Source organism: Boleophthalmus pectinirostris, unplaced genomic scaffold (assembly GCF_026225935.1).
Source record: "Boleophthalmus pectinirostris isolate CB_2022bp ecotype Guang Dong unplaced genomic scaffold, ASM2622593v1 HiC_scaffold_6, whole genome shotgun sequence".
In the NCBI taxonomy this organism is placed as follows: domain Eukaryota; kingdom Metazoa; phylum Chordata; class Actinopteri; order Gobiiformes; family Gobiidae; genus Boleophthalmus; species Boleophthalmus pectinirostris.
This window is the reverse complement of record NW_026571447.1, coordinates 21,927,438-21,954,073: the sequence shown is the minus strand read 5'-3', so window position 1 is coordinate 21,954,073 and position 26,636 is coordinate 21,927,438. Positions and strand designations below refer to the sequence as shown.

The 26,636-nt window shown below is 38.8% G+C and overlaps 1 protein-coding gene across 1 annotated transcript in view; it reads right to left on the bottom strand.

Annotated features, from left to right (window-relative positions):
* The window catches only part of LOC110171456 (CUB and sushi domain-containing protein 3-like), a 188,561-nt gene that overhangs the window by 124,676 nt on the left and 37,249 nt on the right, over positions 1 to 26,636 (bottom strand). The window contains exons 3-4 of the mRNA XM_020937169.2: positions 13,839 to 13,951; positions 6,478 to 6,672 (exon numbers count right to left, since the gene is read on the bottom strand). Of these exons, the coding sequence (XP_020792828.1) occupies positions 6,478 to 6,672; positions 13,839 to 13,951 (308 nt within the window). The remainder of the gene's footprint in view (positions 1 to 6,477; positions 6,673 to 13,838; positions 13,952 to 26,636) is intronic.

Sequence of the window (26,636 nt, the reverse complement as noted above, 5' to 3'; positions counted from 1 at the left end):
TACGATATCGTCACTGTATGAACCTCATGGTACGATATTTATTGCAATATCGTGGGGAGGCTCACGATTAGGGATGTAACAATATCCAAATCTCTCGGTAAAGAGACTTGTAATTCAAGATATTGTGATGGTCCACGATATTATTGTGAGAACTTTAACGATACGATATCACGATATTTCGTTTTCGTTATTGTTACATCCCTAATAGCCACCCAACCAGTAAAGTTACATAGTGTGCAACATCTAAAGTATTAAGATGGAAAAAAGTTGACACATTAATTAAGTTTTTGATTTATGATTTTAAGTGGTAATTTCAAGGGCAAAATATGATTTTAGTTTTATATTTTACAGCAAAGCCATTTGAAGACTTAAAGATCACAAACAAAATTGTGCTAAAGATTTATTCACAGAAAGTTTAAGGCGATTAAAGGTTTAAAGTTTTCATAATGCAGTTTTTTACCACAATGTCTTTTCAACTGTGGAAAATAGTGGTGATAAACAAGCCTTCTATGGCTCTGAAATTCTATATTTTCCCAGCGTGGACCCACAGCACATCAGCTGAATGTTAATGCCCGCTGATATAACAGTGGCTTGCTCTTCTCTCACTCCATCCCACTTCGTCTTTTCATATCACGCCCCTCCTTTCCTCTCCTCCCCCTCTCATCTCACTATCTCTCCTCCCTCTATCCATCTCACATTTTTTCCTCTCTCCCTCTCCCCGAAGAATGCTAATGATGGCAGGGCTTTCACAGTTTTCACATCATTTAAGACTAATATGTGACACTCAGCTGTGCCAGTGGAAACCCTTTTGATAACTCTGCGACGCTCCTCTCAGGCCTGTCAGTGCTGCCAGGCTTAAAGCAGCCCCGCGTGCAGCATCTCGCCAATGGTCTGAGGAGTGAGGAGGTGGGCGGTAGCAGAAGAAGAACCGTATATAGGATTGAGATGACTCGGATGCTAGTTAACTTGATTTGTGCCTTTTGACATGGAGGCCTCGCCATTGATCAAAGGCATTCTGGGAAGATGGAGAGATGGTAAAATGATACAACATCAGTGATGTCCACATACTATGATTCCTGTATAAAAGGCTCTGATCAGAACAAGGACAGAATCTCATATGTTCAATGTATCACAACAAAAGCGAACAGAAATGTGTAGAAATTGTGCTGCCTGTTTTAAAAGAAACGTTATTCAGCATGCTAAATCAAGGTTGAAGTAGAAAATGCAGTATGCTATCTGCCTTGAAGGAGGAATGGATTGAAAGCAGAGTCCATTAAGGCTCCCAAAAAACAAATTTGTGAAAAAAAGAACATGGCAAGAGCTTATTTACTGCCAGTAAACAAAACAGATTGACCTTCTTGTGCCCCCATTTTAACCCCTGAGCCTTTCAAAACAACATGGTTTCTGTAGCTCTCAGCAACGCCATTATTTTCAAAGTGCACCACATATAACAAAAGAAAACTTGAATATCTGTTATCTTGAAAGCTTCAAATTGTCAAACAAAAATACTGGCTAACAACACAAGAGGTTCAGAGGAAGACGAGTGGGCGTCGAAGAGACAAAAATCTGCGTACATACTCATATCTTTTTTTAAATTTTGGTCAGATAAATTGTTTAAAATGACCAGCTACTGAATTGTTATGGCCTGGTTACAGATGGCCACAGCTTTCATCTTAACAAGTTGGAAATAAATGGTATATGAAGAAAACACCCTTGAAAGCATGACACAGTTATTTAAGCAGTTTTAATGATAACGACCTCACGCAGGGGTCATTAATGTGTGGCCAATTACACTGCACAAATTAGCAAATTAGGCTGAGAGGGAAGCTTTCATTAGGGTTCAAAAACAAGCCATGGTTGGTATTTTACATAGACCTCCATCCAGCATACTATGTTGTTATTTCTATGTTTTACTGTATACAAATCCTGTTCAATGGTAAATTGACTTTTAAAAGCATGCAACACAGCACCTTCCCATTAAGGGCATTTTTATTATTATTATTATTATTATTGAAATCAGAGGTCTCAGTACTGTACACGTACCTATGCTCTAAGCTTACTGTGAAATAGCATAAAAACTCAAATATATGCACACTAACAATCTTGTGACGGATACTACAGATGAAAAATGCATTTAGGCTACATGTGTACAACGTGCCAAACAAAGTTACCTGCCAATTTGAATGGAATCAAACTTCCAGTTTGCTTCTTTGTGTTCAGTCAAAGTTGATTCTTGAAACATTTCATTTTCACTGAAATATTTATAAAAAACTGCCTTCATTTCTTCTCCTTTTTATCTAACCTGCTGACACAATGCTTCATATAGGATGTGCTACCCCCTCCTGGGAAGCGCTGGTATTGCTCTCTCTCTTTGTTGAAATTCATTGACAGAACTCAAACGTGGACATGAACCAGAGCGATGACATCACGAGCACTGGTGCAGATCATGAGCAGACCATGTCCTCCAAACCACAGGCCCACAGACACAAAAGATGGACAATCTAAATATGCTCATCAATAGGAGGTGAGTAGAGTAAGTACACAAAGTCTCTGAAATGCACTCATATTAAGAAGAACAGATACTGGTGTGGATTAGACCTACTTTACCTGGCTCATTTACATCAGCAGCTTCAGCTCTCTAATGCAACTTGAGGAGGGATTAGGCGCACCCCCCTTGACTTTGATCAGATATAAAACACTTGTCTCTCTACTTAGAATAGTTCCCCCCAAAGGAGAGAGGAGTCGAAACTCATGTATAATTTCCACCAGTACCCAGGTTTTCCCTTTGTAATCATCCTGGTGTTAATGTGAGCCATGGAGCCGTCTACAGCGGGCCCTTCATTTGCAGCAGTGTGATGTCGTGTTAAACATTGAACAGGATGAGAGAATAGAGAGAAGTCAGTAATTGGAGCAGCGAGCATATTCCACTAAATAAGGTATAATTCAGATGATAATTTTAGAAAAGTTTTAGTGCAGGAGAATTAGCGTATAAACTGTAATAAGAAAATATATTGGGTGGGTTATAGTAATTAGTGTGACTACAAAAAGTTTTACACATATAATAGGTAAAATAATGAAATGGTAAAGAAGCTACTATCTAGACTTGCAAGGACAGGCTCAGAACTCCATTTTGTCTCATTGACTCACCATTTAAAACATGCATCCTAACTAGGGATGCCGGTTATGAATCTTAGTGCCGATCCAGGAAAATTTGCTGGATTGGGTATTGCTTCCATGATACTGGTTCAGCTGATATCCTGGTTTGACTATTTACTGACTGATGTCTCATGATGTTAAGATCTTCACTAGTTATTTGGAGGACACATAACAGTTACATAACACAATATGATTAATCTAGTAAATTAACTGTGTTTTGAGAGAACAAAAATACCATTTTCAGTCAGAACACTGGTATTGGTTAATATCCCATATTGGTATCAGAACTGAAAAAGCTGGATCAATGCAGCCCTAATCTAAAATCTTAACATGGTTACTTTTGAGATGTGATTCTTCATTGATTCTAGGTCCTATGGCATAAAGAGAGATTAAACTAAGGCTACTAAGAAGAAATGAATCTACTTTTGATAAAATCCTGCATCTGTATTTCAAAATAGAACAGAAACCCTGATTTAAACAGCCTATGTACCTATTAAGAGTAAGAAATTATTTTTGCAACAGACCGCAAATGATTTTCAATTACATTTGGCACAGTATCTGAACATCGTCATCAGTGAGTAGAATAAAGGATGCTCTATGCTTGTTGTTGTTCCTGAAATATTTCATGTAATAATGATAATATAAGGGAGGACTGAAAGTACAGGCAGAAGACCTAAAGCAGAAGTGCAGCGCTGGCAAATGGTACATCGGATGATTAGAGCTATGGCGCTCAGACATCTTTGTTTGTTCCATTGAACCAAACTGCATTAGAGAGGTTTTTGTGAGTCCTCATTTTGCTCTTATGCTGCATGGAGCTCTGTATCAATAGCCCATATTCGTGTGGCCATGCAGCCGCAGCCCCGTTCGCTGTCTCACTGCCCGCTTTAATGAATGTCCAGAGACAATTTAGATGAAAGTAATCGAAATGAGGTCTTCAGGGGCTCGGGTGCAACTCCCAATTACAATATCCATTAATTCTGGGCCTATTCTACTGGTCCTGACTGCACTTGTCTAACCCTTTCAGAGCCATACAATACGCCATATGGAGTACTATGATACAACAATATTATGAAGAGTCTATATTTGAAACCACTACTTGCATATAATCACCACAATTAAAACACAGAAATTACAGCATACTGTTCTATTCAAATGGGATTTTTAAATAGATGTAGTTCACATGAATAAAAAAAAAAGACAAGTTTTCTGTTAAATGCCAATTCAGTACGATCATTACAAAAATAAACAAGCACAGAATTATTTTTATGTGTATTATGTGTGTGGTTACCTTACTATTTCTACATTTTTCTGTAGTACTGACCTGTGCCTTTTGACTCTTCAAAATGGCACAGATAACAAGAGACAGAGAACTATAAAAACGACCCAGGGCAAAGAACTGGGCAATGTATCATCACACAACACTGAATTTTCAAGTATTCTGACACTATAGAGACTAGAAGTACATGTATTTACTAATGGTGACCCAGCATCTTGTCGTGCAACTGCTCTTTTTTTTAAAAACATTGTTCTGGCTAATGCATCGCAATGAGCTTTTGGCACTGCAGCTTCCAACATGGCAGATTTCCATGGTAACACTTGTTTTCCAATGTTCATCCCAAGCTCTATACAGTGGCCTTGAGGAGACTGTATGAACATAAAAGTGGAATGACGCCACAAAAGGAGGTGACATGTTGAAAGAGCGATGAGTCTGGACTGATGCAGAGCTGGAGCGAGCACACAGAGACTGGCCTGTAGTGATGAGTATTGTGTAAAACAATGGGCAGAAAGGCCAGCGTCTCTCAGGAATAAGATCAAAGGAGCATCTGGCTGCACTGAGGGTTTACAAAGTGTCTGGACCATGTGCGGCCCAGGACAATGGACATGTTAGCATGCCTTTGGCTAAAGGCTCACACTGTCTTTAAAAGGGACAGAGCCCTCCTTCGTCTTCAGTATTTCCTCGGAGCGTGTCACTGCTCCAGCATATGCTCCACCACTTCCTTTCTGCTGCGCTCGGCACTGTCGAATGAGTCTGCAAGTGCAAATTTGTTCTGCTGGCTTTGGGAATGCTCAGGGATGTATATCTAGAAAGTGGGCTTTTCTCACTTAATCCTCATGCTACTGTTTAGATGACGAAGCATTTTAACTGGCTGAAAGAAAAATGTGTTCAAATCGGCCATGACTTCTTGTTTGCCCAGTTATTTTACTCATTAGCAACTAGTAGAGATGGTCTGTCGAATGAAAACTATATGAGATCAAGATAGAGATATTGTCAATGCATAGAAGGTCTCGCAGTTTAGCAAATTATAAATAAATACCATCAGTATAGCCAAAACAAACATTGCATCAATGGCGCTTTCAGCTTTCAGCAAGCATTCAAATTTTTATGAGAACAAATAATTGATTTACAATAATAGCACACTCTATGCAATTGATAACTCCTCACAATTAAGACAGACACCTCATTTCCTCATGAGAGACCATTGCTGTTAATGTCATTTAGAAGCAAAACCAGATGAATTATAAACTCAGTTTCAGCCGTATTAAATACTGCCTATAATCGTGTTATACGTGTAGCTTATCCCAGTACTGATAGAAGCTGCCCTACAGGAATTTATTTCATTAACTTGCAAGGCTTCAGTCAACGTCTTCAAGTCAAATCAGTTCAATCTCACGAGTTTGGAATTAAATCAATATATCAAATTAAGACATGCATATTTAACTGTGGGGCAGAGCAGACGCACACACCAGTCCACAGTCAATCACGCACTGCAATTAACTTAAAATGTAATTCTGGGAAATCAAACAGTGAGGGGGAAAGTGAAACAATAAGCTGTCAGTCTGACATTTCTTCAGGGAAACATGTAGTAAATTTAACACTACATACACACAGCACTCTCCATCCTCATGAATCACTTTGATTTGTTGTGAAATTTGACAACTGGAAACAATTACAACCAAACAATAACAAGACTATATCTTTGCCATGGTAAAAGCACGAAAGCCTTTCAGCATTTTAAACATGCACAATGTCATTTGATTTATACATGCAATTTAAAGAGAGACACATTTCCATGTACACATGCTTTTTACCCCGGCAGAGACAGAGCATGGTTAGGAGCAATATGATGCTGACAAATGCATAGCTTTGTAGAGATGGCACCTTGAGTTAATAATAATTTTAATAATTTCTTAGTAGTGAATATCCATCAGTGAATGGCCATTTAAAACACTTTTTTCCCTTTAAAGGCTGGACTTACATGTGTGTTTGCCATATTATGATATATATTAATAACCACAATGAACACAGAGTAAAGGTCTTACCTCTGCAGAGTGGCACAGGAAAGTCCCACACGGACACGCCTCCAGTGTTCCTCACACAGGTGAGGAGGGAGTGGCCATCCAGCACGTAGCCACTCACACACCTGTACCGGATCTTATCACCCACATTAAACTGGGTCCCATTTAAAATTCCTTTCGGGGGAACCCCTGGATTACCACAAGCACTGCTTCTGAGTTCTGAAAAAGAAAACAAACAAAACAGCATACCTATTACTTCTCATATCCATACATTATTACTATAAAATCTGTCAGCCGTTCTTCTGACCATACCCTCATGTGCAAGGGACACAAGCACTATGCAGTTCTAGCTTTCACAGTTCTAGGTAGATTTTGTTTGTAATTACACAGAACAACACTGCAGTTTGTTTAGAGCAGCAATTAGATGCTATTTTAAACCATTCATATTGCATTTAACAGATGCGTCTGAGCCTTGTGGCTATTTGCACACCTCATCTCCCTTGTAAATGAGCAAAAAGCAGGCAGCTACAAATACAAAAGTACTACAAATACACAGCTAATGTTGTGTTGCTTTCAATATTTAAAGGTTAGGTGTGAAATAGCATCACCTATGAGCCTGTGTATTGCCTTTGTAAAACACCGTAAACAATAGCACACTGGAAAATATAATTGGAACAAACAGGCAGATACGCAATTCCCCCTTTAGCATTTAAAATTTGCCAAATACTGTGAATTTTATTGACACATTAAGATGCATAACAGCGTTTGTGGGGAAAAATCAATAGAAGTTAATAAGCCTGGAAAGATGCGGCATTGGCCTGTTGATAAGGCGAAAATTTCTTTCCGTCCTTGAGCTTGTGCTCAAAATGAATTTAAATGTACTTTAATATAATAAATCCATGGCTGTACAGCCTGCTGTAGCACACAGACAAATGTGTTATTGTTGATATCTCACAGCATTGTTTCTTAGTATGCTGTTTTTAGCTCATGTCAATATTCATGTTTAATACAGCTATGTGGCACAAACTTCAATGAGCGAGTATACCCAGGGCACCGTGTGGATTCTGGCTTCGCACAGCAATTGTGTCTCTGTGGGGCTCATGGAGACTGTGAAATCTAGATGCATTTGTATGAAATATTAAATGTACTGGGTTCAACAAAGTGTAGCTAAACACATCAAAAGCTAATCTAAATATCAACAGACCCCCTGGATATATGCAGAAGACACTGAAAACAAATGCAACTTCAAAACCATTAGCATGAAGAAAGATAATTGTTGTGAACTTTAGCAGAGTAAGGCCAAATGTTTACTTTACAATTTGTGTTGATAAAAGCTACTAACCCACAAGCCTTGGTGCTGCATTGCAATTAAAATGGACCAATCATCTTCCTTCACTTATTTGCATAGACATGAGATAAAGTACAAAATCAACAGTGGCCAGTTAGTTAGATAGATTAGTGTTCACTTTCTAGTACACATGGACCAATGCTGGAGTCAGGTCTGATGACTGCATTGTCTATCAGTTTGAGAATATCAATAATGCGTTAAGTCAGTCAACTGGGGTTATTGAGTTTATTCTTGGAAATAAGTAAATTGTTCTCCAACACAATATATTTTACAAGCAGCAATTTCTGTCAAAATCTAACTATTTTTTGCTGTCTCCATCTAATTGTAAAACTGTTCATCAATCAGGAACACAAAAGAAAAAGTTTTGCACATCTCTTTGTTGTGCTGTGGGATGAGTGCCTGTTGTCTGGGCTGTGCGGTCCACAGTTTCGCTTAGCCATCTGAAAAAGTTCTTTTAAAGTTGTATATGCTCCTGAAAAGTTAATGTTTTGTGAATGTTAGCGAAGTGTAAAAATATTTGTGAAAGCTGGGAACAGAGCTGAAGGTAACCATTTACTACCTATATTAGTACTTTTTTGAAAAGTTTGAAAATCATGTACCCCTAAATGTCTCATATTAGAACTTTGGTTTGATCAGTTCTTCTAATTCTTTTGAGTTAAACATTTGAATTCTTAGCATTTTTGGATCAGTTTATATGTGTTTATACTGTAGACTGTACTGGTATTGGCAGCAACAATTCACAAATTGTATACACCTAAATTATACAAAACAAATTCTTTTGAGCTTTTGGCCAGGTTAGAATGCTTGTCTTCTTATTAAAAACATACCTGGAGTTGTGTTTTATTTCATTCACACATAGAGTAGTCCTTTATTATTAGTCTGTCTACATCTCAAAGGCTCAAAACGCTCTGTTCCACCTTGCGATGTCATGAAGCAATAAGTTTCAAGTTAACAGCTACCTATTATCATTTGTTCAGAACAGATGGGCAATTCCTGGGCTGAACTCATCCAAGTGAAGGTGTATGTATGGAATTTAAAACACAGTGGGGCACTTCCTGTATTACCGCATGACATCACAAGCTGAAACAGTGTTTTTCATTTGAGAGAAGAACACAGCCTGAATATGCAGAGTTTGTGTGTTAAGTGAATGCAACAAAACATAACTCCATGTATGTTTAGATATGAAAATAGCACAAAATGCGTACTATAATTCTCACATGGCTCAATGCAACACAGGGAGGACATGGATTCCTGTTAAAGGGAGCACTGAGATTGGACATGCTGAGTAGACTATAGATAACATTAAGAAACTGCTCATTTAGTAATCCATTCATTCAATCAGCTTGGCGCCAGTGAACCTGAGACGCCCTCAACAGCGCACTCATTTTAGCTCCAGATGTTTCGGGGTCCAACCAGATTGCATTCAGCCAAATATAAAACTTAATGGCATAAATTAATTTGGCAACTTTGGATCACACATGAGAAACTTTTAATTAGCCAATAAGACATTTTCGCAAAACAAAGTAAATAAGAAAATGTTATAATTATGAACGGTTTCAGAGTTGCCATAATCTGCATAATTTGAGGAGAACCGTTCATTTAGCAAATAGACTTGTTCCACCCTACAGTAGTTGTTGTGGTGCGTCATTACACTGTGTCAGCTGTTTTTGAAGACTTAAAACAAAACAAGTTTTTCTCCAGTAAATGTTTGGAGTAGCTCACCTCAGGTCTCTAATTAAACAGTAATAGATTCATCCCAGTCTTAATTATAAACACAGTTTTTAGAGTCACTGCCTCTAGGTTACCGTACTGCTAGGACTATGTTTTCAATGGGATGAAGATATCACATTCACGGCATATGTAGACGATACTAAGCTGTAGGATTGAAATACACGTTGTGCATTTTATTCAGATTACAGTAGTGTTTACAAATTTAGTGAAGGCGCTGCAAACAGACTGTAGCCCTCATTAAAAAGGATGATCCACTTTTATGAGCCTCTCCCAAACAGCCTGGGGAATCCAAAAGTTTTAGGTACAGTAGTAGCTCAAAGCCAGCCAGTTTTACTTTCTGAAGGACAACCAATAACAGTGAAGCAAACTCGTGAAAACCTGCTGGTACAAAAGCACCTTCGGCTGCTGGTGAAACTAAAATTGCCGTAAAAAACTTCTAAAGTGAAGCAAGTATACAAGAACAACAACTCAAAAGTATGATCTCCAATGTTGGCACACTCTGAAATTTAAATAAAAACAGAATGAAAACCAATTATTTTGTACCATTTCATATAAAACATGACATATTGAATTCTATGCAGCATTTTTTTGTTTGTTTCCTCCTCCACCTACTAACCTGTATGAGATGTGCACCTACATGAAGGGAAGGCAAAATATATTACACAAAGTGGGTGTATTAGATAGGAAAAATGCATTTCTTTTACTTTTAGTTAGACCAAATTTTAAAAACTTTCAAGCCCTATTGAAACTTAACAGCTAACATATCAGTACCCGTAATCACATACACTCTGAGGGGGCTAGTAAAATACTGAATGAAGTGATGGGTGTGCCTTTTGACTGGGGTTAACTCTGTTCATTTGCCCTGTGTGTATCTGAGTGTATCTGATGACTGCAGCTCTTTGAAGAGGAGAGAGTCTGACGGAGCTCTCGGTGGGAGCGCTCAGTCCCCACAGGATCTGCAGTCTGTAGACCTCCTGTCTGCCTCCTGTCTCAGGCTCAGGCCGTATCCAAGGAAGTCTGACAAACACCAGGAAAAGGCTCAACGCAGGAATCCAGGCGCACACACCATTCAGGCAATCTCCACTATTACAGCATAACACAAAGAAAGGGAAAGTTTTGGGAGATAATTGGCTCATGTGCAGAGGCGGGTGGAATAAAAAATAAATAAACTGAGAAGAAGTAAAAAGTAGTGACCACATAATTATAAGTAAAAAGTATATGGAGAAACCACATAATTTTTATTTAAAATTTGATTTATGAGTCGATATAATGAATACATTCTGCTTTTTAAGGAATAGACAGAAAATTTGCAAACAGATCATATCTGAAGGTTGAGTCATTTAATATTGTCTCTGGGCTGGCTGGGGAACGCCTTGGGGACCCTCCAGAGGAGCTGGAGGAAGTGTCTGGGGTAAGAAAAAATGGGAGCCCCTGCTTGGACTGCTGCCTTCATGACTCAGACCCTGATAAGCAGAAGACAGATGAATGGAATATTGTTAGCATAAAGCTTGTTACTACACATGAACTAACAAAGGTAACCACATTTTTACCAATGCTGTTAGTTAAAACTAAACATCATTCAAATTAGAAGTAAAAGTATAGTGTCAGAAAACTAGTCCAAAAAGTATTTTTTTTTTAGAAAGTTATTCAAGTACAAGTGATTGAGCAAATTGAATATCTACCTCTGCTTATGTATCTTAAAATATAGCAAAAATAATTTGAAACAGCCCTTTCATCAAAACACATTCCCTAACCTGCACTAATGTGACCTAATGGGTTTAAACAACAGCTCTAACAGTGGAGCCAGCGCTGAGCACAAGTCACAGCTCAGAGCCAGAGGAGCCTGACCTGACGTGAGATTGACAGCTGCTCCACAAAATGAGATTCAACATGTCCCTGTCCTTTACTGTGTCCTTCATAAAATGCAAATCTAAATCCACTTAATTGCAGTCATGATTCAATCATCTCAGGGAATCTACAGCATCTCACGAGCTGCCATAAGAATGAGACTATTTCCATATTCATGTCCACAATGGAGCTAACCATATCAGCATAACAGAGGAGAAGCCGATGTACGCAGCACTTAGACAGCACTCTGAATTATGAATGAGAACACCGACTGAATATTTGTTTATTTGGGTTGGAGACATCACCCCTATAGGACCGGACTCCTTTGGGAAAAGGTTTATGTTTCGGGTTAGCACTAAGACCTTCTATGGCTTCGCATAATGTAAACACTGAAAACTGCAAAAATATACCTCCCCTTGATAATTGGTTAATTGAATTGCTTCCATTTTAATAGTAATGCCGCTAGTGGGTTTGTTTGGGAATCACCAGAAAGTAAACAGCAAAATGAATTGAGTGAGTTATTTGATGTAATGTATAGTTGTGAAGTTTTGAATAATAAACTCAGAGTTAAACACTTGGAGATGGAAAAACAGTGTATATAAAACAAACTGATTTAAATAAACAGTTAAAGCTGCAATCCAATTGAAATAAAACTGTATTTGTCCATCTTTATGATCTGTTTCCATATATCTTACTTTAACCATTCAGGCGTGTGATAACAATCATCTTTATCAGACTTGTAAATTACTATCACTCAATCTTGTAATATTACTCATGGAACCTGTCTGGGGAATATTCTCCACCACCCTTTAATGACCACCTTCTCTATAATGAAACCTTTACGCTGAAATATGAACAAATGGAGACAAATGAGCATGATCTAATTTAACCCCCTAAGTGCCAAGGGACAGTGCACAGACGGAGGGGAGAGGTGCAGCACTGGTCAGCTCAGAGGTGGGAGGGGGAGACTGCAGCAGAGTAGACAGGTCAGAGGCAGGTAACTGATGTGAAGCCAAAATAAAAAATAATTGTTTACTATTCTCCAAATGACATTCCGAACCGGAGCAGGAAGAGTGTGATAAAAGGAGGCCAGTCGCAGTTGAACGTGATTGAAGCCGCTCTCATCAATTTTGCCCTTAGGCCGGTACACGTGGACAATGATTGATTAGCTGCTGGGCTGACATAGATAACCATAAACTGTGCATGGTTTCACTGGGGGCTATCCTGTTAACACATGCATACCATTGGAGAGACAGGAGGCTGGATGAGATACCATTTATAACCCCACAGCAAAATGTGAAGTAAACACAGGCTTCATTTCAAAAGTATTGACCTTAGAATTGAACTTGCAACCTCCTTACTAAGAGAGGCAAGAGAGCGGAGAATATGGCACACTGAAATTAATCTCTTTACGGCAATTTGCTTAATATCCCTGCAATTATTCATAGAGAATTCATGCATCTATATGTTCACTTTCTAGAATTTGAAGATGTAATAGTTTCAAATCGAGGACAGGGGCTTACATAAGTCTGTGGGAGATTTAGTGAAAGAAATATCCAAACCGAAAATCCACAAATGTTGTTATAGATTGGCTTCACAAACTTGGCACACTAATCAACAGCAATCACATTTTTGAGGTTGAATAATGACACAATTTTCTGAAGCTATAATGAGAAAGTATGAGATGTCGTGCTAGTTTTGTTCCATGTGGATAGGCCCAGTAATTATAAAGATATTAACCATAAACTGGGCCAAAGAATTCTGACCTGACCTCAAGCTCCACAGGCCATAGACTATACTTATACAGTTCTGTAACCATATGTATATACCAGTACACTTAGGTATATATGTTAGAATGTAGGGTAAAAGAAAGTGAGTAGGATAGATCTGGTCACAGAAGGACAGTTCATATTTAGACAGCTCCCTGCTGCACTCTGCTCTGCTTCAACACACATAACTCACTACATCCATTAACTCCACCAATTCCCATCACCATCTGCCATGCAATTTCACAGGCACCTCTGGAGCTGCCCGAAAGGTCCACTTCTTCCAGGGAGTGGAGATGGATTTGGAAAATATGAGATGAGATTTGCTTACTTAAGGTACCAAATGTTTGACTTTATGATGAATGAAGGCAATGATGACTTTACAGTGGAGTCCTAAAGGAAATCAAATACACCTGGACAAATTTGGTTATGCTTTGGCTTTAAACGGGCTGTGCCTGCTTATGAAATCTGCAAATCCAATTGTCACGACAAAGAGATGAACTGAACAACACACAAAAACATGATCATCTTTTTCTACTCTTTTGTGTTGTTACAAAGCCATATTGATTGTAAGTTAATTGAATATGATCATATGAAAATGGCTGAGCAGACTACAAAACATTTATTTCAAGTTGACATCGCTTTTTACAGTCACTTTTGCATATTACACACAAAAAGGACAAAGCACTCACCTTCAAAAGTAGCTTTAAACCCATGAGCGCTCACTGCAAAGTCACTGGTGAGTCTGAGTGAAAATATGGAGCCGGAGCTGGTCACAGGCGCAGGAATAGTGAATCCTGTTAACCTGTGGAGAATACACACAAGACAGGAGAGCACTCAGCATCGGAGTTAAACGTGGGAATACTGCATTAGTTAAAGACCTGGGGAAGAGGGTTTTAGCACTGGAAGTAAATATTTAATAGTCACGGATCTGGACAGGCTTTTGTTCTTGAACGAGGTCTTAAGAAAAAGTAATACTGAGTTTCCACAAGGATTCAACTGGATTTGTGTTCATACAGTTACAATGTTACATTCAGTTCAGAGAGAATAAGTGAAATCCAAGCTCCAATATTGACTTATTTTTTATTATAAACCAACAAACAATTTGCTTGTTTTAAAAGTCTTTAACAAAAGTGAAAATACTGCACAATATTAATGTGATACTCTGGCCCACAACCACTGTCTTCAAGTGTTCAAACTATTTCCCATAACGCATTTAAATGTTTGACTCCAAAGTCAAAAAGTTACTTTAGTGGAATTTTGAGCAATGAAAATAAAATAAAATGCAAATCCAAGCAGTTTGAAAAGTTAAAAATTTGAGCAGTTTTTGGTTCACACACAAAAATGTATTCACTTCAAGGTTATGAACTTTTTATTATGCGTTTGTCATATTTACCTGCACAGATTTGCAAGGCCACAAGACAAACAATCAATGCAGAACAGAAAGGAGAGAAGCCAGCACTGAAAACAGAAGGAACCAATTCCCATTTAAAAGAATGACAACTGAAAGACCCCAGAGCCCCTCCGACCCACCAGCTCTGTCATTTTACCTCCAATATAAGAGAATGGCTTTGAGAACTGTGATGTAATTTGTCCCTCAATAATACAGTGAGTAGAACACAATCAAAACCCAAACGTAGACCTTTGTTCTGTGGCGGGGTGGTGTTTGAGGGCTGGCAGCTGCATTGTAACAGACTGCTTCATTACCGCATTTCAAATTAGGTGCAGATCCAAACAAATCCATTTACGTTGACGACGTCGTAAACAAGATGTGTTGCGGACCGTTCTCGTAGAGCAGCTGCTGATGTTGTATCGACCTCCAACGTTCCGAGTCGTGCAGTAGCGGATGAGCGAGACTTGTGGATCAAACGCAATGTCGTATTTCCTGTGACCGTCGTGTTCTCCATAGCTAGTTTTTGGGGCAGTTTGTGTGTGTCTGACAATAAGGCTGGTGAATAATGGCGGCAGGAGGCCAAATGTGGGGAAAACAGATATCCCCTCAGTGGCAGCAAAGAAGAGGATGCTGTATTTACAACTTCAATAGAGTTTCAAATTACAGCGCAGTGAACTAGGCTGGTCCACACAATTACTCTTGTAGAAGATATAGACCACAGCAGGCAGGATGCTGGACAACTCAGACTTCGGATGCCGATTTCAATATGTCTCTATAGCTTGGAAGTGATAAGGCACTATGGGAGGAGAAGAAATTTCAAACTGCTATAACACTAACAAACTGTACTGTTGTATTATTTTGCCATTTGCTTTTGGTGAGTGATATTGACAAACACCTCTTTTTTTTTTTTTTGCCTCATAAAGATAATCTGGAGATGTTTGTCAATCCAATGTGCTAAAATGCGTCTTGCGTATCAGACAAATGTGAAAGAACTGCAACATTACCCAAAAACGTACAGCAATAACACTTTATACACTTTTGAAAGATTACCACATAAGTTTTTATAACTTTAAGTTTATATATATATATATATATATATATATATATATATATATGTGTGTGTGTGTGTGTGTAGAGAGAGAGGGGAGGAGGGGGGGGGGGGATAAAATAATCCAAATTGGCCCTATATATCGGTCCAACAATATCAGCTTTGCAGCCATCAATTGCTTTATTTTATTTTTATTCTAAACAATCGGCATCTGCAATGAAAAAACCCATTTCTCTGTAAAATATGGATTTCACCAAAGAATGTTGGCTATAAGTATATCCTGGAGGACCTGTGCCGGACCATCATCAGTGGTGGTTACTGTCTAGCGCCTGCAGAGGATGAGCAGAGGGTCTTATCCATTTCCATGCGGGAGTCATATATTTCCAATGAATCACAATTTGAGAGCATGTGGTGCAGTGTTCAGGAAAATCCCTCCTCTCCACACGTGTGAGGACAGGGGACCCATGTGGGGAGTCATTACTGTCTGAGCGCCAGTAAAAGGGGCAGAATCGATGGCTGTGCTCAGCTTGTGGCACAGGGCTTAAAGCTACTCTGAAGTTCACCACAATGACCTTATCTCTGCAGCTGCCCATCTGAACTCTGGAACAACTATGGTTAAATAAACACTTCATTAACCACCTATTTGTGTGTCAAAGGAAAATGCACAACAGATGTATACAGTGCATACTGTTTAGTTGCAATAAATGAAAAAAATGCGACAAATTCAGGAATTAACCAGACCAATGAAATGTCAATTTTTAGCAAATCACAGGGATTAGATCACGATTTTTAGCGCTATGTTACCCAACCCTAATTGTATGTATATTTTATTCATTTTATTTATTTAGATTTTTTTCAGCTATAAACTCAGAGAGAAGCCTAAGTTTTTCCCATTGAAAAAGAATAATTAAATTTAATTAAACTGGCATCACTATTAAGTATACGGATCAAGTATCGTCTCAAAATAAAAAGGTAGAACAAAACAATGTCAAAATGTATGAAAGAAATCTGAAATGTAAATGTCATTTGAATTAGGTCTCACGGGTGACAACATATTTATCCTATGTGTGTAATGTAGACAGTCCATATAATCAGTATTATATTTGCACAGCAGTCAGCACCCAGCATATTTGACCCCCTAACACAAGAAAAGTAAGTAAATGCGGTTGTGTTCTCTTAAAACACTTTGTGACCCTGTTTTGGCACAGACACGAGTCTTTTGGGACTCTGCTGCCTGTTGCTTAGGAAACAGGCAGCGATGACGAGTCAACATGAAATAACTAGAACAAAAACTGAACAGTCCTTCCAGTGTCTTTGTATAAAAAAACAAAACAAAAAACATTAACAAATGAATTTCTGCAAACAATTCTTTGTATTCGCAAAAGTATTAAGCAATAATCACCTGTGTTTGTTAAAATAATAAAATAAAAATTACTTACTAACTAATGATGTGATCATTTTGAAAAACATAGTGGCAATTTTTGACAAACATTGCAATTATGATTAGGCTTGTGATTACCACTCAAGGAGCACAAAGCACATTTTAAAACTGTCTTCTGGAAAGATTCATATTTGAGAGAAAATTCAAATGTGAACAGCTAAACTGATACAAAAAGTACCATGCATTTCAGTACACAGCTTTTTGTATTTTGTTTGAAAAAGAGTCTGGAATTGGACCATAGAGCATGAAAGACCTCCATCCAAACTTAAGACTGTCCAACTAAAACTGCTTAAATCACGTGTCTCTCAAATGCGGAAGACATCTCCTCTTGAAAATTCAGAACAAAATGTATCTTCTTCTAATATCTGAGATAAGTAATAGTTTGGTGCTTTGGTGGTTGATTCTGAGAAAATCTTTGTTCTTTCTCAGTACTTTTAAAAATATTTTTTTCTCCTTTTTTACAAGTAAGCAGCCATGTGTGTTTTTTACATTAACGGAGCGTGTGTCTCCCTGATTGGTTAATCCACCTGTCAATCACACCCTCTGAAAGCCAAATCCACTCATCTTTGTAAAATTATGTCAAAGTGTGTGGTTCTGGCTGGCGAGGGAAGTACATGTCAGCTACGCAGGGGTGTAAAATACAGGGGTATGGTTTGAGTCAGATAATGAAGACAGGACATTTCTGCAGCAAATATTATCAATTGCTATAGACCCACTATGAAAACATAAAAGTGTGTATCACTGAAATAATATGCATCACAGATCACACATAATAGTAAATCTGATCAGGCAACAAAATCAAGGAACAATTGATTGACTAACCATCTAGGTAAATATTTCCAGTGTTACCTAGAGACTTGCTCCAAAAAGCCCGTATTTGAGGCCTGGTTTTTGATGGCTAAGGTGAGCAGGTCAGTCCACAGTGTAGGCTTGTGTCCCGCAGACTCGTCCTGTTATAGATGGGAGTGACACAAGAGTCTGGGCCCAGAGCGTGCCTGATTGGCTGGACAGATGCAGCCTCTGCCTCCACCTGAACACACTACATCAGGCCCTGGGCAGGTGGCAGGTGTCAGGACGTCCCCCATGATTAGTGAGGCGCCGCGAGCACACACCACCAGGGCGCGCTCTCACTGCCCCCCTCCCACTTGGTTTCACTTTCATGCCATGCAACTTCTCAGTGAAAATAAAACATGTTTACTTTGTTTCTTAGGTTATTTTCGAGGTCTTTATATTTGGACAATTACAAATGTCTTCTGTCTTGCATTATAGTCCTATCTAGAACTGAAAACTGTAAGGCTTACAGTTGATTTTATTATTATTATTTATTTATTTTATGTTTTTAGCACATTTTTGAAGCTTGTTTTGGAGGTTCTGATTCAAACATGTATCTGAACAGAGGCACTGTGGTCAGATCATCAGGACCATTTCTCATCAGTTCACACAGTTCTCAGGCACCTGACAAAGCTCTCAGCCAGAAACATTCATGTTCATTGAATTCACTGTGTTTTTTTTTCCAATACTACAGGGCAGTTTTCACATGGTAAACAACTTTGACCTTAACACTGTCTATTTCAATGTAAAAACTCAAACATACCAGCAAAAACTAGTGAGCACCTAAAATCTAACAGCAAAGGATTTCACACATGAATTGAACCTGGAGAGCTACAATGTTTTTAGAAAAAATGAAACTCTATGTGGAATTCTGTGTGAGCTGTTTTGTAAATTTCAATTTTGAATTGAGAAGTGTGTCAAAGCAATTGAACAAATAAATAAATCTGGAACTCAAACTGTAGTTTCATCATTTTGAGAAGCAAGAATCATTTTGTGAATACTTGCGGAAAAAAATAAGCCTGCTAAAAAAAATAAGATTCGTTAGTACTACTTAAATCGGATCAAATCCATTTGGAGTGTAAACAAAGAAGCTTGTAATATATTATAAAATGGTAAACATACTCAGGATGCAAATCCCCTGTACATAGGCTTTAATTATAGAATGTCAAAATGTCACACAGACTATGAAATCCAGCACAAATATGCACTGAGCAGCAGGATCAGTTATGGATGAAAAATGTCACCCTTTTACCTCACCCACAGTGACTTTGATTAGGTTTGATTTGAGGAGAACCATTTACTCGTCAAATGGCATTGTGAAAGCAGCAAATCAGACCTTCAGACTTCATGGGAATTCTTATTAAGGATTCAATCTGCAGGTCACAATGACAATCTATAGGTCAATCATATGCACGATACTAAAATTTAAAACTCGATTTCAATAAGGAATATACGCAATACTCAATGCCGATTGCGATATCACACTGATAATTAAAAAGACAACAAAATGTGATTTTTTATTTCATAAATCATAGTACATTTCTTTTATATCTGTGTAGTCGTGCAGGCAGGTTCCATAGTGGTCCTTGGGCATACACTAGTCTATGTTGTCTTATGCTTGTTCTGATAGAGCTCAAGATCATGAATAACAATACCTACTCAAATGAGTATCTATTTCAATACTTGTTTTAGTATCAATTAGTATCTGATTTTTGACACTTTAGATAACCCTAATGTTCACATTAAAACATAGTGTTTTTGGTTTTGCTTGGCTGGTTTGTACAACTCTCTAAAAGTTCTCAAAGGATTAAAGAACTAACAGAGTTTACTCTCCAGTGTATCTTTTCAAATATCAAAGCTGACATAAAGGAGGCTTTATTATACACAAGATCACTCCAAGTCAGACTCGTCAACAGTAAACAGGATTAGTTTTTTTTTTTTCAGTCACTTTGACATATTTCTCTGTTGAAAATTGACATTTGCAAAACAGCTCACACAGAATCCCAAGCAGGGTTACAGTTTTCCTAAATATCTCATTCATATCTCAGAAAAATTCAGGTTTACATTCAAAACTGATAAGTCATCCTCCAAAACCAAGTTTTACCATTAAAACTCTCAGACTTTGGTCATGTGCTCTTTCATTAATTTGACAGTGAGCTCTTTTTTTTTTGTCCGAAAACAGTTTATATAAGTCAAATGTTTTTGTAAAAAATATAATAGCAATAAATGTACATATTACCAATTTGAATAATGGATACATACTGTATGCTATTTTACTGCATCCAAATATTTATGAAGAAACTGTCAGAAAAGCAAAAACATAATTTGCTCTATGTAATGTGTTCTGGAAAATCAGACATTACACTGGATATACAAATATACTGAAGGATGTCTCTACTGATACAGTCTGCTCTCTGCTGAGACCCTTCTCCTTGTTTGATTCATGTGTGGAATCGTTTGTGTTAGATTGTTGTTAGATTTTAGGTGCTCACAAATTGTAGATTTTTGCTGTTATGTTTGAGTTTCCATAGTGAAAGTGACAGAGTTTGGACCAATGTCCTTAAACTCCTGAGAAGAGATCTGTAGTATTGAAAAATAACCCAATCTAAATTCAGTGGATGTTTCTGAATGAGAGCTGTGGCATGTGTTCTGAGAAATAGACTGAGAACTGATAAAATGTTCTAAATGCTTTGACCTCTGTGCATTTGTTCAGATAAATGATTGGATCAAACGATCAGACTAAATTAAGTTTAAAAAAAAGTGCCATAATAATTGAAAGAAAGAAAGAAAGAAATTTTAACAACATGGTAACTCTGAAGAATGCTAAACGTGAGCTAGGGTTAGGCGGTATGTGAAAAAAAATTAATCACGATTTTAAATAGTTATTCAAATAGTGTTTTACTGACAGAGCACTGACTGTAGTCCTCTCAATTAAAAACTCAACCATATCATTGAGAATTAGACATGACTGAATCACAGCCTCTCCAACTGTTGATTAATTGTCCAGACCTAACCTGAGCACAGGTTCACCAAGCACAATCCACTTAAAGGTTGTATAGAGGATTTTCCAAGGAACGAGAAATCCAGCGACTGTTCCTTTTTCAAATGTTGCGCATGCGTGAAACCACCCCCCCTCCCCTACAGCTCCTACGTAGAAACGCCTCCTCCCGCCTCCTCCTTACGCCAGAAACAGGTTTGTTTACAGCCGGTGCGCTGCACATGACTTGTAAACAACTAACTACAGTGTTGGTTAGGCAAGGCGGAGAAGTGAGGAGCGGGGGGAGCGGGTGTGCGGACATTTCGTTCGCGGACGAGAAGTGAGGAGCAGGGAGAAGAGCGGAGCAGGGAGAGAGGAGAGGAGAGAGGAGAGGGGAGCGGTGCGCGGAGATTCCGTGCCCGGAGAAGTGAGGAGCAGGGGGAAGAGCGGAACGGGCAGCGGGGACAGGAGCAGGAAAGGGGTGCAGAGAAGGTTGCGCGGAGATTCCGTGCGAATGAACTAGCTACAACACGCAGCAGCAAGCGGACTCTTTCTTTGCCTTGAAAATTACGTTTTCAGACATAGGATATCGCTTTCGTGTCCTGAAAAACGTTTGACTAGCTCTTGGAAATAAAGTACGTTTTCATAATAAGCAGAAGTTACCTGTCCAGGAGTAATTTGGCGACCTGTGCGTCAGTCTTTAGACCCTGTGTCTGCTTCAGTTGCGCCATCGCTGGAATGAATCTATAAGAATCACCTTAGTTTGGCTTCGCTGCTTTTCCCCTTGTCTTCTTCTTTCGGCGACCTCAAAAACTGACTTTCTTTTGCGGCTAACTGCTCCTGGATTCTTGTCTGCCATAGCAACAAAGTTTGTGCTAACTGCGAGGAAGATATAGGTCAAAAAAAGCCGCTAAGAACTGTTGCGTTGGTGGAGTAAACAGCGTCTGTGCGGCTTGCGTCTGTGGACTGCGTGACAGGCGTACGTAAACCACGTACCGGCGGCGCGCAGGCAAGTCAGTTACGCTAGAAACGTAGGGAGATTGATTGACAGCCTGTCAGCTAACAGATAACGAGGCAGTGTCGTTATCTATTGGCAAATGTTTAGCCCCACCACGTCCAGAGTTGATGAATTTTTATTCTCTTTTTTTTGGTCATCATAATTACAAGGCTACTGCACCTCTATAATGCTATCATTGACAACTTGAAACTAAAAAAAATCCTCCATACAACCTTTAATAACAAAGCAACTCTTATCAATTTGTTTTAGGAGAACTGTCCCTGCCTAGAATAGGCATCATGCAATTTGACAGAGACCCAGTAAAGACTGAAGGCTGAAGGATTTGGGGGGAAAATATTGTCTTTAAATGACAATATTTGACAAATGCTGACAAAGATTCAAGTCATTTTAGAGAAGACAGAAATTGGAATTGCTCTAAAGTTCATACACCATAAGCTCTTATGGACATTGGGAGTTAAGGGAATTCACATTGGGATTTTCATTGTGATAACCCCTAGAAAGTACAGCTCAAACTAAAGCAAAACTCAATAACTATACTCCTATCTGTTTTGTCATAATAATTACGAAGATATTCCTCTCTAACAAGGTTGTCATTAGTGCGGGGGATATAGTAGTGGAATCTAAGGTTGAGTGGAGCTTCATCTGTGACTTGAGTCCAGTAATGAGTGTCTGTAGCAGCTCTGCACACTGGGGATCGATCCTGGAGCAAGAGCAGCAGCAGCCGAGGAGGAAACTTCAGTCAGCAAAGAGAATACATACATCAATGCACTCAGTCTAATCACGTCCATCACCACACCATTCTTCCCCCTCTTGAATATTAACCATTGCTTTTGTCTGGCTCCCCTCTGAGTTATAGTTGTAATTAATTAAACACATTAATAAAGCAGGCAACTTCAATCTGTATCAAAGTTTCTATTTATAATTACACTGGAGGAGATGAGAGAAAGGGAACTGGCTTTACCTGGATGAGACAAGCATTCCCAGTTCAGAGCCAGGAAGAACAAGCGAGCACTGCCTTATATGGAAATGAGCTCCTTACAGAACTTTCATAACAGGTCCCTTTGACAAAGTTAAACAAAAGGTAAGAAAAAAGAAGACCTAAAACCGCTTTCCACTACTCCAACATTTTCCATTCGGCGAGCAGCATTAATTGCATACAATCGGGACCCAAAGCAAAGCAGAAGAAGAAATTGTATGAGTTTGAATCAGGCTTTTTCTGGCAGCAAACCACATAAACCCACATTATGAAGGGATCCAGTGCTGGGATAAACAACAGTGTGACTAAATGACAGAAAACAAAGTTGCTATTTAGAGGTTTGGGGCTGGATTAGAAAACACCCATCAACATTTGAGCTGTTTCTTCCTTTCGCGATGGAAGAATGACTGCTGCTGTGCGTCCCAGTCACTGAAAAGCCGGATTAGAGCTTTGGCAGGATCTCAGATATCAACTGTTTCATTTTGTGTCCATTTATTTGGGGATATCTGGTAGGAATTAGAATAGACTCAATTGTTTTGGAAAAAGGGCATCTGCGGACGTATGGTGTAATTGCATTCTCGTAAATGATTCGCTTTTTTAGTGGAGGAACTTTTCTTTCTGTGGTGAAAAAAGTGGAGTGAAGTCGACTAGTCCTGACAGTTGTAACAATAAGCACTAAGTAGCAGTAATAGTAGTAATGGGGCAAGACCTAACTTTGCTCCCGTCTGTCTCACCTGTTCTCCACAGCCTTCATCCCTCACTCCGAATACTCCTTCCCACTGCTCGCCGCATCTCCTCTTCATCCAATCAGTGCCCAGTTTGCCCAATTTAAAACCCCATTGCAAATGCGTGGCTGCTTTGGTGTGTACTGAGCCCCACCTCCTCCCCAGCATTGCCTCGGCTTCTCATCATCTCATCGTCCCCTTCACCCTCCTCATCCTCCCATCGTCTGCTTCTCTCCTTAGCCTCACCTCTACAACTTCCAGTATCCAGGCCCTTGGGGGAAGACATCTCCTAAATATATAGCTTTGGTTTTCCTAAATATAATAGCTTTGGTTTGAGTGCCAAAGCTATCGCATTCAATAAAACTACTGATACTTTCTCTTTTTGTCTGTCTGACTCTCTCCAGGTTGAAATAATAGCAGCAGTAGTTATAGAAGTAGTTAAGCAGCTGTGAAACAACAATCATGGTGCTAAAAATGCAGTAGCCAAAGAACCAATTGCTAGTGAGTGACATGGTAAATAATGTTGTCAACCTTGTCATCAGTATGTACTTCTTCCTGCCCTGGTCCCACCGAACATAATAAACTCATAAAAATGTCAGACTAATTGTAACAAGTTCCAATTAGCCAGCTCGACTAACTAACCAAACTCATGCAGGTGGAAAACAGTGTATCTTGTTGATTAGCACTAGTCATGTAGCATTCAGAAGTAATAGGAAATATTGCCGCTCATTGTCTTAGAATAGCACTGGCTGAATGCCTTCAAGGCAGGGCGTGAGGATTTCAGAAGGTTCATCTGTTAGTTAAATTTTACAGTCCATAATTTTCTTACAAGTGCAAAACCAACAACATCTGTAATCACATATGATGACATTATTCCTTGTTGCAGTGCTATTATGCGGGCATTAAATCCAAATCACGGGCAATAAAATACCTTTTGTTTACACAACACTGACGTGAGCTCCCGCTTCTGATTTATCAGTCATTCACAGACTATTGTAATTATGCAGCTGCCAAAGACTTACTCTGCATGCACTCTATAGATGAGCAAAGGCACAACAATGTCAAAAAAATACTTTGCCAGTATGCTTAATCACAACATATTTTAAGGATTATTTGGCAACGCGAGCAGTGAGAGTAATAACCATAATATGGGCAGAGCAAAGTGATTAGAAGTCATCAAGTATGAGGACACATCTTTACGAGCCCTGACCTTGGCCCAGTACGCAACAGAATGATACTTTGCATTGACACCACACTGGGGGTGTTCTACATATATACTATGGTGGAATGTTATTGTAGCTACCATGGTGAAACAATGCACACATTAACAAACACAGCCAAAAAAAAGAGTAAACAAGAAAAATACAAAATGAGCAACAACACTGTGATCGATATGAGCGCTCGTGATCCTGTTTGTGTTTGATTTTTAACAAAAAAAGTGAGCGTGAATATTTGAAAAGCTGTTGGCTAATTCTAGTTGCCGTTTTACTGTAATTTTTTGTGAGAGAGACTTGTTTAACAGCACAAATCAGCTAACCTATTGTACTTTCAACTAAACCAGCTCTTTCTAGTTAGATCAAATAAAGTTCAGATTCAAGTTTAACAAGCCTCAGACAGAGCAGTCCTCACAATTAGCATCACACCCCAAGGAAATGTTGATGACATCAGCTGCAAAGTGTGAAAAAACAGTGACTCCTGTGCTCCTCCATCACCACTGCAAGTGATAGACCCACCTTTGACCTCAGGGAAGGAACAGAGAAGGAAGACAAGTGAGGTGAAAGAGAGAAACAGGAGGGAAGGAGCAGGGGAAGTGGAAAGGAGGAAGAGGGGAGGAAAAGAGGAGGAAGCAGTTAAGAAGAGGGGAGCAGGAACAGGGAAGGACCAGGGTAGGAGAAAAGGAGCAGGGGAGATGGAGAGAAGGAAGAGTGGTGGAAGAAGGGAGTATAGGTGGAGTTCAAATGTCAAGTTTGTAAGTGTGCTATAACATTTCAGTAGAGGCATTAGCATTAGACGAGAAATACTGGGAATTATGAATAATCAAGACGCTTTTGGCGACTGGGAATAATTGACTGAAAGTGGTTAATGTGAAATTTATAAATGTCACGTTAAGCTGTTTTAATTTTATGTGGCAATTATGCAGCAACATAGCAATTAACTGAGACTAAATACTGAATATGAATTGGTTGGGCTTTATATGTGGAACAGACAGGTATTTATAGGAACGTGACACATGCTGCATTGTAATAATCATCAAGCAACAGCTATATTGAGCAACTGTATGAAGTAGAGAACCAGGTCTGGCTAAAACACATTGCCATAGTTATTGGCCAGTAAGTTAATTATAAGGGAATCAAAATTAACTGAGAGCAATGCAACACTGTATCCACAGCCAAATTTACACTTTAATAGCCAAAATTATTTATATATGATCATTTAAATATTTTAAACTTGTTTATGCAACACATTTGACATACACAGGAATTGGGTTAGCAAAGCCTTTTTGTATCAGAGTCAAGACTGAGATTACTGAACCATCTCAAAAAGATTTGAAATATATTGTATTGAATTGAATCGAATAGAAAGTGCACTGTATCGATTTCGTATCGTGGCCTATGAATCGAGGTATTGTATTGGCAACTTGTTAATGAAAAAATCAGGGTAAGTTCATTCACATTTTGTATTTCAAAGGTTTATAAAATAATCATTCTTTAAAAAATACGCCCAGTGCTTAAGCCAACATATTTCTTCTTCTCCAGGATTCATAGCATCCAATATTCAGTCCGATCCACTAATTACAATCTTACTATTTGGTCCAGGACAATAAGCTTCTCCGGCTCAAAATTATGGACTGTCATCTCAACAAGATTATAAATTTCAGCTCAAAATTCAATTACAGAAGTGTGCGCAGCTCTGTTCAGAGAATTTACTGTCCGAATCATGCCCACAATGTCCTAATAATTCAGTTGTGCAGGAAAGAAATACGACTAACAATGAAGAGAGTGTTTCTGTTGCGGTTGGATGTGTCCCTTTGTACAAACACAGAGTACCTTGGAGTGGGCAAAAGAATGTTTTGAGCTGTGT